The sequence below is a fragment of the Eptesicus fuscus genome, chromosome 5, assembly GCF_027574615.1.
Source record: "Eptesicus fuscus isolate TK198812 chromosome 5, DD_ASM_mEF_20220401, whole genome shotgun sequence".
Lineage (NCBI taxonomy): Eukaryota > Metazoa > Chordata > Mammalia > Chiroptera > Vespertilionidae > Eptesicus > Eptesicus fuscus.
The window spans coordinates 5,770,435-5,783,629 of record NC_072477.1 but is presented as its reverse complement, the minus strand read 5'-3'; the positions used below and the strand labels follow the sequence as shown (position 1 = coordinate 5,783,629).

At 46.4% G+C, this 13,195-nt stretch overlaps 1 protein-coding gene across 1 annotated transcript in view; it reads right to left on the bottom strand.

The window, feature by feature from the left end:
* The window catches only part of EML1 (EMAP like 1), a 108,670-nt gene that overhangs the window by 45,588 nt on the left and 49,887 nt on the right, over window positions 1–13,195 (bottom strand). The window contains exons 3-4 of the mRNA XM_054715762.1: window positions 12,322–12,457; window positions 2,482–2,616 (exon numbers count right to left, since the gene is read on the bottom strand). Of these exons, the coding sequence (XP_054571737.1) occupies window positions 2,482–2,616; window positions 12,322–12,457 (271 nt within the window). The remainder of the gene's footprint in view (window positions 1–2,481; window positions 2,617–12,321; window positions 12,458–13,195) is intronic.

Sequence of the window (13,195 nt, the reverse complement as noted above, 5' to 3'; positions counted from 1 at the left end):
TCCTTTTTCTTGAGTAAGAGGAGCCTTTTTCTAATTTTCGCAGAAGTGTCACACGTGCTAACGACAGCTTGCATATGGCGTGTGGTGACGGCGAGCTTTACAGCAACTGACCAGTGACTGACACCCGCTGAAGCGCTCCCGTGAATGACTGGTTTGTCCTGCAGATCAGGGCAGACCCAGACTCTCCTTCTGAGAGCATCCCCTCACCACCTGCATTCTGATGAGTGGTCCTGGGTCATCAGACCTGCAGACCAGCTCATTCCCCCCATCTCCCCCCCACTTTTTTAAAAAAGATATACAGTCTTCCAGCCGCCCCAGTGCTGAGGACCAGGCTAAAGCTGAGTTCTGAGCTTTTACTATATGTGACCTATTTTCTTTTGCTTCATTTTCTGTTGTCAAAGCCTGGCTTAAAGGACTGGCACCCTAAGCCCAATGTCAAGGTATCTTGGTTTCTTTTTTTAAAAAAGTTCACCCATGTCCCTCTTCCCCCCCTCTGACAACCATCAGCTTGTTCTCTCTATGGGTCTGTTTCTGTTTTGTTTTGCTTATTCATTTTCTTGTGTGTTGTGTTTTTTTTAGATGCCGGATATAAGTGAAATCATACAGTATTTGTCTTTCTCGGTCTGATGTAGTTCCCTGAACACAGACCGGCTCATTCTAATGTGACATTAACGGCCGTGGGAACCGCGAGGATTACCACACTTGATTCCCACCTAACCACTTTGATTTCGTGGTCTCCTACCCATCCCTCACTAGTATTTGCCCGTGGTTCCGGGATGCGGTCTCACTTTTGAAAAGAATGTCCTGTTGGTTACTGCCGGCAGCAAGGCACAATGGAAAGGGCACGGGCGCTGGAGGGAAAGAAGGGTCTGGGTTTGTACATCAGCTCTGCCGCTGACCGTCTCCGGGCCTCGGCGCCTCCCTCTGTGAAGCAGGTATTTTATATCTAATGCCCTTGAGTCTTACAAATTTATAAGAAACAGTAGGAAAACACCCAGCCCGGGGCATGGCCCTCTGAGCATGGCGTCCTCCTGGCAGCCGCTACAGTGAGACCTATGTGGAGCGGAGGTTCTACCGGGACAGGGAATTATTTTTAAATGGACACATTCGGTTGCTACATTATTTTGAGAACATGACTAGTAAATTTACTCAGACCCTCATTTCCAAATCAAAATGTCCTACTGTGGCATTTATTTTTTGGAAAAAAAAAATCCCTTTTAAAATACCTTTTATGGAAATATTTACCCAGCATATTCACCAAAGCCATAGGATTTAAAAGATAAAACTGATCTGGAGTTTGCACAATGCAGATTCCTTTTGGAAATTCTTAATAAAATGCAGATGTGCAGAGAAGGGGCCAAGTTTTCAACAGCTGCCAAATCTAGACCTCTCAGGTCAACCTGCAGCTCACCCGGAACTCAGAGGCGCCCACAGGCCACTGTGTGCCTGCCTGGACTCGCCCTCGGTTGCCATTGTAACCACTTGGCCTTATTTCCAGGGTATTATCACCCAATTAACATAATCTTCTGATAAGAAGCACTAATAGTCTTCATTAGAAGACAGGACCCATGCCCGTGGTTTCCAGAGACTGTTAATCGGCCATGAACTTGACCTGCTGAGGATGTGAGAAGTGCTCGCTTCTCTTCTGCAGAAGATACCTCTCAGAGACGAAACGGGGAACGGGTGAAGCTGCCTTTACAGGACTGAATCGGGACGGATTTACACACTTGGAATTTTTACAGACTGTGGGCTGGAGTTGATGGCTTGATGACTAAGCTTTTTCCTTACATGAGCACTTGCAAAAACAAAAAGCGTTTTTTGCCTCTGAAGCTGAAATTCCTCCCTAAACCTTGCTCAACAGAGAGAATAAAAATAAAGCACCATGTTTAAAAAGGCAGAGCAAAGTACATGAGGTCGATATACACAGAGAAAGGAATCTCATCTACACGATACATTCTTCAACATGAAGAGCCATTAACATGCCAAAAATGAGCTCTCACTCACAAAATGTTTCCATTCGTTTCATAGATATTTATCCTAATCCATTATACACTAACCTCAAAAGAAAATTCAAAATGAGGAGTAATCGTATTTCCTGAAACCAGTAAACAAATCAGACTGCTTCTGGCCTCCGCTCAGTATTGCAGACTGTTCCTGACAAGTCACGGAAGTACAACTTCTCACCCACCCGGCCTGAGACAATACTGCTTCAGCAGCGCGCTCACACCCCCTCTCAGGGTGTGCTAGGGGCACAGAGCGGACCAGCCCCCCAATTCCATGAGCTGGCGGTATCAGCTTCTCAGGAACGGCGGCGAGTCCCCGGTTCCTTCCACCCGGACAGGAACCGCCGCAGCCTGAGCGGCGCCACCGTGACCTCGGGAGCGGCCTCGGCGCCCTCGAGGGCCCTGGCTCGGGTGCGCGGTCGGGGTCTCTGCTCATCTCTGGGGGAGACAGGGACCCAGCGGACTCGGGGCCCCGTACCTTTCGCTGTTCTTTTTGCCGCTCGAAGAGCTGCTGGTGGAGCCGGTGCGGGTGCGGTTGCCTTTGGAGTCCCCGTAGCTTTCCCTTCGGCCGCCGGGGGACACGCGTTCCGAAGAGCTGGTCCTCTTGATGGTGCTGAGGGGAGAGGCAGAGGACAGTGAGAGCCTCACCGGGCGACCTTCTCTGCGGCCGAGTATGAGAGTACACGCCCAGGACACCCATTCCCACGTGGATGTGTGAGGGACAGATCGCTTCCCACGTCCCGACTATAGAGATCAAAAACCACTTTTCTGAACGTGACCTGGACTCTGCCTCTGCTCACTGTTTTGTAACCTTGGCCATGAGTGGCGTTCAAAGGCTCAGAGGAAACTGAAAGGAAGAACCCCACAGCACCAGGTGAGGGAACCCCAGGGCATAACGGGAGGCCACCTGTCCCAGAGCAGCTTCAGATTAGCCCCGGGTGCTCAGCTCGCTGACTCTGCCCCGGGGACACTGGGCCATGTCCCAGACATTTTTGGTTGTCAGCGCAGGGGAGGGGGGGGGGGGCCCGGGACGCTGCTCAACACTGGACCGTGTCCAGGACAGCCCCCAACAAAGGCTGTGCCGGCCCCAAACGTCCATGGTGAGGATACTGAAGAGTCTGGTCGGAAGGCACACGTGGGACCAGCACGAACAGATGCCACAGGCCGTGACGGGAACGCCCCCCCCCCCCCCGCCCTGCATGCTGACTGCTCTGTTCTTGGGTCATGTGACTGTGACCCTGTAGAGTTTTAAAATCACCACCACCGGCCATACGGTTCTTGAGGTCTTATCTCATTTATCATTCTTGTATACTTTTTGGCACTGAAGCTTGAAATATTTGTTACAGGAAAGGGTGAAATAGTGACTAGTACACGGGAGCCCCATGCTTTGACCCTGTCACAGGAAGAGACACGAGCGCTTGGCTAGCACCTGCTCTAGAAGAACGAGGGGCGGAGAGGGGAGGCTGGCGGGGCAGGCCCAGGACTGGGGCTGCGGGAAGAAGTGGACTTGGGGGGAGTCAGGTCTGGCACATGTGGAGGTGCATGTGGGGGCGGGAGGGCGTCATGATGCCAGCCTGTGACCACGCGGTGCTCAGGGTGGGCACTGAACCCCAGCCCTGGGGGAAACCACCGAAGACCCCAGGTCAGAGTCACGTTTCAGCTGTGGGCTGAGAAACTGCCCAGGAGCCCGAGGCGCAGAGACACCCCAGGGACAGGGAAGGCGGGAGCAAGGAGAGCGAGGCCCAGCCAGAAAATGCGGCAGGACTGGTTAGGGGCTGGGCGCTGCGGGAGGGAGGAGAGATGACCCAGAAGTCTGCGTGGCTCAGGCTGCACAGCTCAGGGGAGGGTGGGCGACCGCCAGACCGGCCGCTGGGCTGAGCTGCGCTGTCCTCGCTCCTCCGGCGGCCCCTCCTCGGCTCCGCTCTGTCCATCCTCCCTGCGGGCACCGTGCAGCCCTCCTCCCTTCGTGACTTCCGTCCTTCCGTGAGGAACCTCAGCATGTTTTTAAAAACCGCGCCGTGTACCGGCGTTTGAGAACCCTCCCCTCTCTGCGTGAGCCAACAGAACTGAAAGGAGCCCAGCGCGGTCTGAGCGCCCCTGCACCGCCCAGCGCCCAGCGCGGTCTGAGCGCCCCTGCACCGTCCGCCGAGGGCGGAGGAAGCTCTGAAGGCGCAGCCAGCACCTCCCCGCCGAGCAGAGGGGTGGGCGGGCCTCAGGCCCACGGGAATTTTTAGAACGCGCAATTTGGGGACAAGGAAATTACAGATCTTAGGGAGAGCATGACATTTCTGAAATGTGGGGACTGACATCTTAAAATTATAGAAACCTTTGTGCTTCAAGTTCAAGATCTTTCAATGAGGAAAAGCACAAGCTGACGTGACGTCAGGGGTCATTCCGTGCCCATCATCCCGTTAGGAGGCTCTTAGGCCCCGGGAGGCAGGCAGGGAGGCGGCCTCCGCGGGGTCCCTGTGGGAGTTCACGGCAAGTTCACAGCAATTTAAAGGGAGGCGGGGGGGAGAAATGGTGATGGAAGGAGACTTGACTTGGGGTGGTGAGCACACAGTAGAATATACAGACGATGGATTATAGAATCGTACACCTGAAACCTATAGAGCTGTATTAACCAAAGTCACCTCATAAAGTCGATAAAAACAGAGGAAGACACCGACAGCACCGTGGGCCGCCGGTCAGGTTGGCGCAGAGTCCCCTGCTCGCCGGCTGTCGCTGCTGTACGGACTGCGGACTGCGCCTCTCGGGGGCGGGGAACAGGCTGGCTCCCCGCAAGCCCTGGTGGCAGGACCGATGAGGGGGGGGGTGGGGGAGGCGACCTTGACCTTGGACAGGTTCCTGAAACTCTAGTCTCAGCTTCCTCACCCAAAAGAGTAAAATAAAAAATTCAACCTCTCAATGGGATGAAATGCCCTGAAAAATGCCTGGAGAACAGAGGCTCGTTGGGCAAATCTGCTCTTCCCATCCCTGCCCTTGGCCCCTGTCACAGATGGGCTGTCTCCATGTGCAAAGAGGAGAAAGTGGTGACGGCCCCTGAGGTCCCTCCCAGCTCAAATGGTCTGGGAGGAGCCTTTGAACACAGAAGGTGCTGGGGGAAAATAAGTAAATAAAGGCCTGTATAAAAACACCCTTAAAGAGCGGAAACCCCAATTTTCTGGTAATTAACACTCAACCTGGTGGCTGGGAGCGTTAACAGGAATATTAATGATGGAAACCAGAGCGGCAGCAACAGGTGATGTACACTGAGTGGCCAGGTTATGATGATCTCTGAACGCATAATAATCTGGCCACTCAGTGTATTTGTATCTCACATGGGCACCAAAAGTATTCTAGACTTCTGCTGGAGATCAACCACCTGTTTGCCCTGAGCTTTCTATCAGCCAGTGCAAAGGGGAAAACGGATCAGGTGCACGATTTATAGTATCTTTGATATCAAATAAATGAGGTACTCAAGGGAAAGAAGTACCTGAGTGGCCAGATTATTACATATTCAGAGATCATCATAATCCGTGTGCATTAAGGACCCTGCCTTTTACCTGTCACCTAATTAAACCTCACAAAGCCCCTGCAGAAGCATCACTACCCCATTTCACAGGTGAGGGGACAGATTCGGGCACAGAGCACCCGCTGCAGGTCCTTCACCCCCTGCTCTCTCTCCCGAGCCCCCCTCGTGACGCCCTGCGGTCCATGAGAGCCTAGCACAGGGGCTGAGGACCTGCTGAGTTACATCATCTGAGACCAGATGAATGGGAGGCACTGGTGAAGATCTCTCAGCTACCGTCTAACAGGGAGCTGAGTCCGGCCGGTGTGCCTCAGTGGTTGAGTGTTGGCCTATGAACCAGGAGGTCAAGGTTCAACTCCCAGTCAGGGCACATGCTGGGTTATGGGCTCGATCCCCAGTAGGGGGTGTGAAGGAGGCAGCCAATCAATCATTCTCTCTCATCACTGATGTTTCTATTGCTCTCTGAAATCTATCTATCTATCATCTATCTATCCATCCATCCATCTCCATTTTAAAAAGGGAGCTGAGGTTACTGGGGAGGCAGCCAGGGTTACCCAGTACAGCTGAGTGGCCCTCCCCTGGGTGGTACCTACTCAGTTGCCTGCACTGAGGAGACTCACAGACCTGTTCAATCTACGCATAAGGGCGCAGAAACAAAGCGGAATAAACGTGAGTGCCATCATCAGGGCTGGAGAAATAGCTCGGTGAGCTTCCATAAATTACAGAACTCACACCACATGCTGGAATGGAAAAACACGCGGTTTGCATATATAGATGTGGATATAATCCATCACGACTCTTTCTGCATACTTGTCCTTCACACATTTGCATTAAAATGTAAAGCTTTTATTTTTTTAGCCTACCACTGTTGTATGCATGGAAGAAACAAGACATTTCCTTGTGAGAGCCAAGAGCTCTTATGAATGCAAGGATTTACTCGGACCCAGAGTGAAGGACAGAAAATAAAGCTGGAAGACAAGACATTTGCAGAAACCAGGGCGGCCGGAGGGAGTAATCCTGTCTCCTCACTAGGAGGCGCCTCTGTAAGTGGCCGGCGGGGACCATCAAAGGAGCTGTGTTCCTTCTGGACAGCAAGCGGGAAGAATGCCCTTTATTCCGAGAGTCGCAGGAGTGCTGGCTTGAGACACAGGCGTCTTTTTAGTGCCTACGGCACGTAAAGGCTTTCTGGTGTGGAGATAGGCAGATGCCATCCTTTCTTCTTTTTCCAATATAAATACTGAAGTTCTGAAAAGGTAACAGCTCTCCAGACTTCACACTTCTATATGCCTTCAGTGGTTTTTGCCAACCTAATGAAATTTCCGCCAGGGAAGTTGGTGACCAGAAACAAGTGGCAGTCTTCTTTCTTATGATCAGATAACTCTAAACATAATTCGCTATCATGATGTCTTTTTGTGTGCGTGTGTGACTCAGAACTGGGAACTGGTTTTACAAACTTTTGCAAAATGACCCACAGTTTTCACAGCAGAAAAACCAGAAACCTGACAGGTAGCTATTATGCAAGACCAGAGGTTCTCTGACGGTGTCATGGCAGCCGAGACACTGACCCTGGATTAAAAGGATCATCCACTCAGCAAACCTTTACCAGGCTTCCGCCTTATCCTGGGCGCCGTGCTGAGCACTGGGGAGTCCACGTGGGGCCACAGCATGGCTTTTGTCCTATAAAGTCTGAGCAATGCCCTAGCCCTGTGGTCGGCAAACTCAGTAGTCAACAGAGCCAAATATCAACAGGACAACGATTGAAAATTCTTTTGAGAGACAAATTTTTTAAACTTAAACTTCTTCTAACGCCACTTCTTCAAAACAGACTTGCCCAGGCCGTGGTATTTTGTGGAAGAGCCACACTCAAGGGGCCGAAGAGCCGCATGTGGCTCACGAGCCGCAGTTTGCCGACCACGGCCCTAGCCAGTTTGGCTCAGTGGACAGAGCGTCGGCCTGCAGACAGAAGGGTCCTGGGTTCAATTCCAGACAAGGACACATGCTTGGGTTGTGGGCTCGAATCAATAAAAAACATATTTAAAAAAATGCCAAACAAAAAGAAAAAAAAAACCTGAGCTAAATCTGACTGTCTGCGGTCACTCCTCCAATGACTGAGAACAGCTCTATCTCTCACTGTCTAAAGACATAACTTTGTGGCAAAAATCAAGTGATTTCCTAAGAAGGCTGGTGGTCTTGCCCTAGCCGGTTTGGCTCTGTGGATAGAACATCGGCCTGTGGATTGGTAGATCCTGGGTTTGATTCCGGTCAAGGGCACGTGCCTCGGTTGCAGGCTCAATCCCTGACACTGGTTGGGTTGCATGCGGGAGGCAACCAATCGGTGATGTCTCACATCGATGTTTCTCTCTCTGTCTCTCCCTCTCCCTTCCACTCTCTCTGAAAAAATCAATGCAAAAATACCCTCTGGTGAGGATTAACAACGACAACTAAAACAAAGAGAAGGCTGGTGTTCTTGGAGGATCCACAGGTGAAAGGAAGTGTGTGGGGTTTTCTGCCACAGGAAGCCAACTACCTGAGCCCGGAGAGGAGACGGGATCGCTCCTGATGAAGGGCAGGAGCCGAGTGGCCTTCCTCTGCTGACAGGAGAGTATCTCCATCTCTATTCTGCTGCCGAGAACAGACTCAGAGCACGAATTTAACGCCTACATTCCAATGCACCTCAATGATAAAAGTAATATTAGAAGCGAACATTTAATTCTTTAAGTCGTGCACGGCCCGTGTCTGGCTTTGGTGCGTCTATAAAAGATGCATCTCTAACAAGTGCGACCGACCACCTCTCCTCAGGGCCGTCAGCTGCCTGTCTGGAAGCAAGCCCTTGACCGTCTGCCTTCCGCCCCAGCAGAGTGATTTTAAAATAATGCTCTCTGTCTGCACCAGCCTTGTTCTCTCCAGCTCTCCTCTCCCCGCGCCGCCCCGTTGTAAAACCCCGCTCAGGAGTGGGAAGAGCGAGTGATGGTCTGCGTTGAACCCGTGGAAGTGTTACTCTATTGTCAGCTCCAGCACTCCCACTGAGCAAGGTATGACCTACACCATCTTCCCGGATTCTCTGCCTTTTTTCCTTTGACTAATGGAAACAAAGCTTTTCCCAAGGAGGCCAAATCCAGCCCCCCGTCCAAGTCTTAATTGACAACACAAAGCACAACCACTGGGTCCTGGACAATTTCCAGGGGATTTTGTTCTTTAGCGCTAGGCTGAGCCCCGAGGAAAGAAAATAAACAGACCCATCCGCACACCACAGATGCTCCACCCGGTTAATTTGGAACTCTGATGACAGGAAAATTTCTACATGGTTGTAAACATATTTGAAGTGCTTGGAAGTTGTTTTAAATCCTAATATTTACAATGCCCGTCTTTTTTTTTTTTTCCCCCTTTGTTTCCAAAATTCTCTCCTAATGAGAGACTGTAAGAACTTTACAAACATGGAGGAACCATCAGACGCTACTGTTTGGGTTTCCAACTTCCAAACGATGGGAACGCACATCCACAGAAGCCAGTAAAAGCCAGAGAAAAAAACGTAAGTGAACCCCTACACTCTACATAGAAACCAAGCATCTTGGACACTCAATCTTAGAAAACTATGCATTTCTAACTGGCAGCTAGATAATAACTTATACTTTTATTTTTAAGCTCTGAAAAGAATTTCTTTTAAGTTCCAAGTATATAAAAGAGGCATAAATTATAAAATTATATTTTCTTCAAGAAAAAAGGGAATCTCATTTCCCCCCCATTAACTATGTGCTCCTTAAAAAAGTCAATCTAAAGATTAAACAACTCATTTTTAAACAACCAATGGGCCAAAGAAGACATTAGTATAGAATTTAGAAAATATCTGCAGACAAATAGAAATAAAAAACAAAACATACTAAAACTTATGGGATGCGAAAAAGCAGTATTAAGAGGGAAATTTATAGCCATAAACACTTACATTAAAAAGAAAAAGGATCTCAAATCAACAACCTAATTTTAAACCACAAGCAATTAGGAATAGAAAAACACAAAAGTTAGCAAAAGTAAGGAGATAATAAGGAGTACAGCAGAGATAAATAAAATAGAGAATAGAAAAACAAACAAACAAAAAATCAGTGAAATTAAGAATTTTTTTTAAAAAGTTCAACAAACTTGGCAAATCCTCAGCTTGACTAAGAAAAAGAGAGAAGACACAACTAAAATTAGAAGTCAAAGTTATCACAGAAAGAAAAAGGACTATAAGAGACTACTGTGAACAAATATATGCCAACAAACTGATAACCTAGAGGAAATGGATAAATTCTTCAATACATGCAACCTACTGAGACTGAATCATAAACAAATAAAAATTCTGAACACATCTATGATTGGCCGGACATTGAAGCAGTAATCAAAACTCTCCCAACAAAGTAAAGCCCAGGGCCAGATGGCCTCACTAGAGAATTCTACCAAATATTTAAAGAGGAATTAATACCAATCCTCTCCAAACTCTTCCAAAGAATTGAAGGGCGGGGGAGGGGGGGTGGATGGGAGGGGGAACACTTCCAATTTCATTCTATGAGGGCAGCATTATTCTGATACCAAAACCAGACAAAGACACAACAAGAAATACTACACCGATTGATATTCCTGATGAACATTGATGCAAAAATCATCAACAAAATGAGACCAAACTGAATTGAACAGTACATTAAAATAATTATATATACCATGACCTAGTGGGACTCACATTTGGAAAGCAAGGATTGGCATATGAAAAGCAATCAATGTAATATACAGCATTAACAGAATGAAGGACAAATAACAAATATTTGTCTTGATTGATGCAGAAAAAGTACTTGACAAAATTCAACATCCTTTCATATTAAAAATACTCGACAAGCTAGAATAGAAGGAGAATACCATGACATAGTAAAAGCAATCTGTGAGAAGCCCACAGCTCACATCGTATTCAGTGTTGAAAGACTAAAAGCTTTTCTTCTGAGGACAGGAACAAAGCAAGGATACCCACTGTCCCCACTACTACTCAACACAGTCCTGGAGGTCCTACCCGTGCAATTAGACAAGAAAAATAAATAAAAGGGATCTAAATTAGAAAGGAAGACATAAAATTACCTGTTTGCAGAGAACATAATCTTACACGTGAAAAACACTAAAGATTCCACACACAAAAAATTTAAAACTAATAAACAATTTCAGCAAAGTTACAGATAGAAAAATCGACACACAAAAATCAGTTGTATGTCTATACACTAACAACAGCTAATCCAAAAAAGGAAATTAAGAAAACAATATTTGTTATAGCATCAAAAAGAATAAAATACTTAAGAAAAATTTAACCAAGGAGGCGAGAAAGACTTGTACAAAAAAACTACATGGGAGGAGATAGAAGAGGGTAAAGGGGGGTTAAATGGTGATGGAAAGAGACTTGGAGTGGTGAACACACAACTCAATATACAGATGATGTATTATAGCATTGTATACCTGAAACCTATATAATTTTATTAACCAATGTCACCCTAATAAATTCAATTAAAAATAAACGACAAAATATTGCTTAAAAAAATTGAAAGATGATAAATGGAAGCATATCCTATATTCATGGATTGGAACTCTTACTACTGTTAAGATGTCTATCCTACCCAAAGTAATCTATAGAGTCAGTATAATCCCTACCAAAATCTCAATGGCATTTTTTTGGTAAAAACAGAAAAAAAATTGTAAAATTCATAAGAAATCTCAGGGGACTCCAAACAGCCAAAATAAACTTGAAAAGGAACAAAGTTAGAGGCCTCACACTTCCTGACTTCAAAATATACTACAAAATAACAGTAATCAAATTGCTGTGGTATCTTTATTGGCATAAAGACAGATAATACAGACCAATGGGATAGAACAGAGAGCTCAGAAATGAACGATTGTGCATACGGCCAAATGACTTTTGGCCAAGATGGCAGGACTACACAACAAATGGTACATGGAAAATTGGATATCTACATGCAAAAGAATAAAGCTGGACTGTAACGTTAAGGTTGTGGTAACCTGAATTTTGCCATGTGCCAAGTGTAGACCTGGGAACAGCATTTTCTTTTTTATCTGGGTTATACCCCCATTTTTTTTTTCCAAAAGAGAATTGTAAGTAAAAATACAAGACGGTACAGTGTAGTTTTAGCTAATGGGTTTTTCAAAGGTACTATGATTAAATTTTACAGGGATGTGAAATACAGCACAGGGAACAGAGTCAATAACATTGTAATATTATGTATGGAACCAGCTGGGTATTGGGCTTATCAGGGGAACATTTCATAAATTGTATAAAGGCCTAACTGCTAGGCTGTACACCTGAAACTAACATAAAATAATACAGAATGTCAACTGTAATTGAAAAAGTAAATAAATAAATAGCAAAAAAAGTGATTAAATTTTAAAAAGCAGAATAATAAATCTATATGGTTTCTGTTATGGCAACACACCAAATATTATACTTTTATAAGCTTTAATCAGAGGAGAAATTGTAAAGTATCATATAAGAACAGAAATACATTTTTTAAAAGCTTTAAAAATTTTTTTAAATTGATTTCAGAGAGGAAGGGAGAGGGAGAGAGAGATAGAAACATCAATGATGAGAAAGAATCACTGATTAGCTTCCTCCTGCACGCCCCCTACTGGAGATTGAGCTCTCCCTTGACCGGAATAGAACCTGGGACCCTTCAGTCCGCAGGCCCACGTTCTATCCACTGAGCCAATCAACTAGGGCAGGAATACATAGTTAAACACCTGAGATGGATCTGCTTTTAGACTTCCTGTAAGTCCCTTTGTGCCTACCTTTTGGTTATTGCCGGCATAGCAGTTTCTTTCCTGGTCCCGGAGGGGGACGGCAGAGAGCCACTAGGTTTCTTTGGTAACACGGTGCCGTTGTTGACGGTGGTTCTTAAAGGCAAGGTCTGCACCAGGGGTCTTGCTGTAAGACAAGCAGAAAAGGAAATCAGACCGTGCCCCGTGTCAAGGTACCTCTTTAAGACACGCAGAAAGGAACCGATGTTTACCGATGCTAGCAAAAATGAACCGAGGTGCACAGGCAACTCAATGGGGATTTTTAACCAGTGGTGCTGGAACACAGAAACTAGATACCAACCTCACACCTTATCCAGAAACGAACTCTAAATGGACCACTGAGCTAAGTGTAAAATGCAAAGCTATACAACTTCTAGATGAAAACGGGAGAGATGTGACCTGGGTTTGGAGATGACTTTTTTTTTTTAAATATATTTTATTGATTTTTTTTTACAGAGAGGAAGGGAGAGGGATAGAGAGTTAGAAACATCGATGAGAGAAACATCGATAAGCTGCCTCCTGCACACCTCCTACTGGGGATGTGCCCACCACCAAGGTACATGCCCTTGACCGGAATTGAACCTGGGACCCTTTCAGTCCGCAGGCCGATGCTCTATCCATTGAGCCAAACCGGTTAGGGCTGACTTTTGGTTTTTTTAGATACAACACCAAATGGGCAATCCATAAAGAAAAAACTAATAGCTGGGACTTCATTAACATTATAAAAATTTTCGCTCTGTGAAAGACATTGTTAAGAGGATAAAAAGAGAAGTCACAGCCTGGGAGAAAATATTTGCAAATCACATAGCTGATAAAGGATTTGTACACAGAATATTAAACAAAAAAGAAAACACCTCTAAAAACT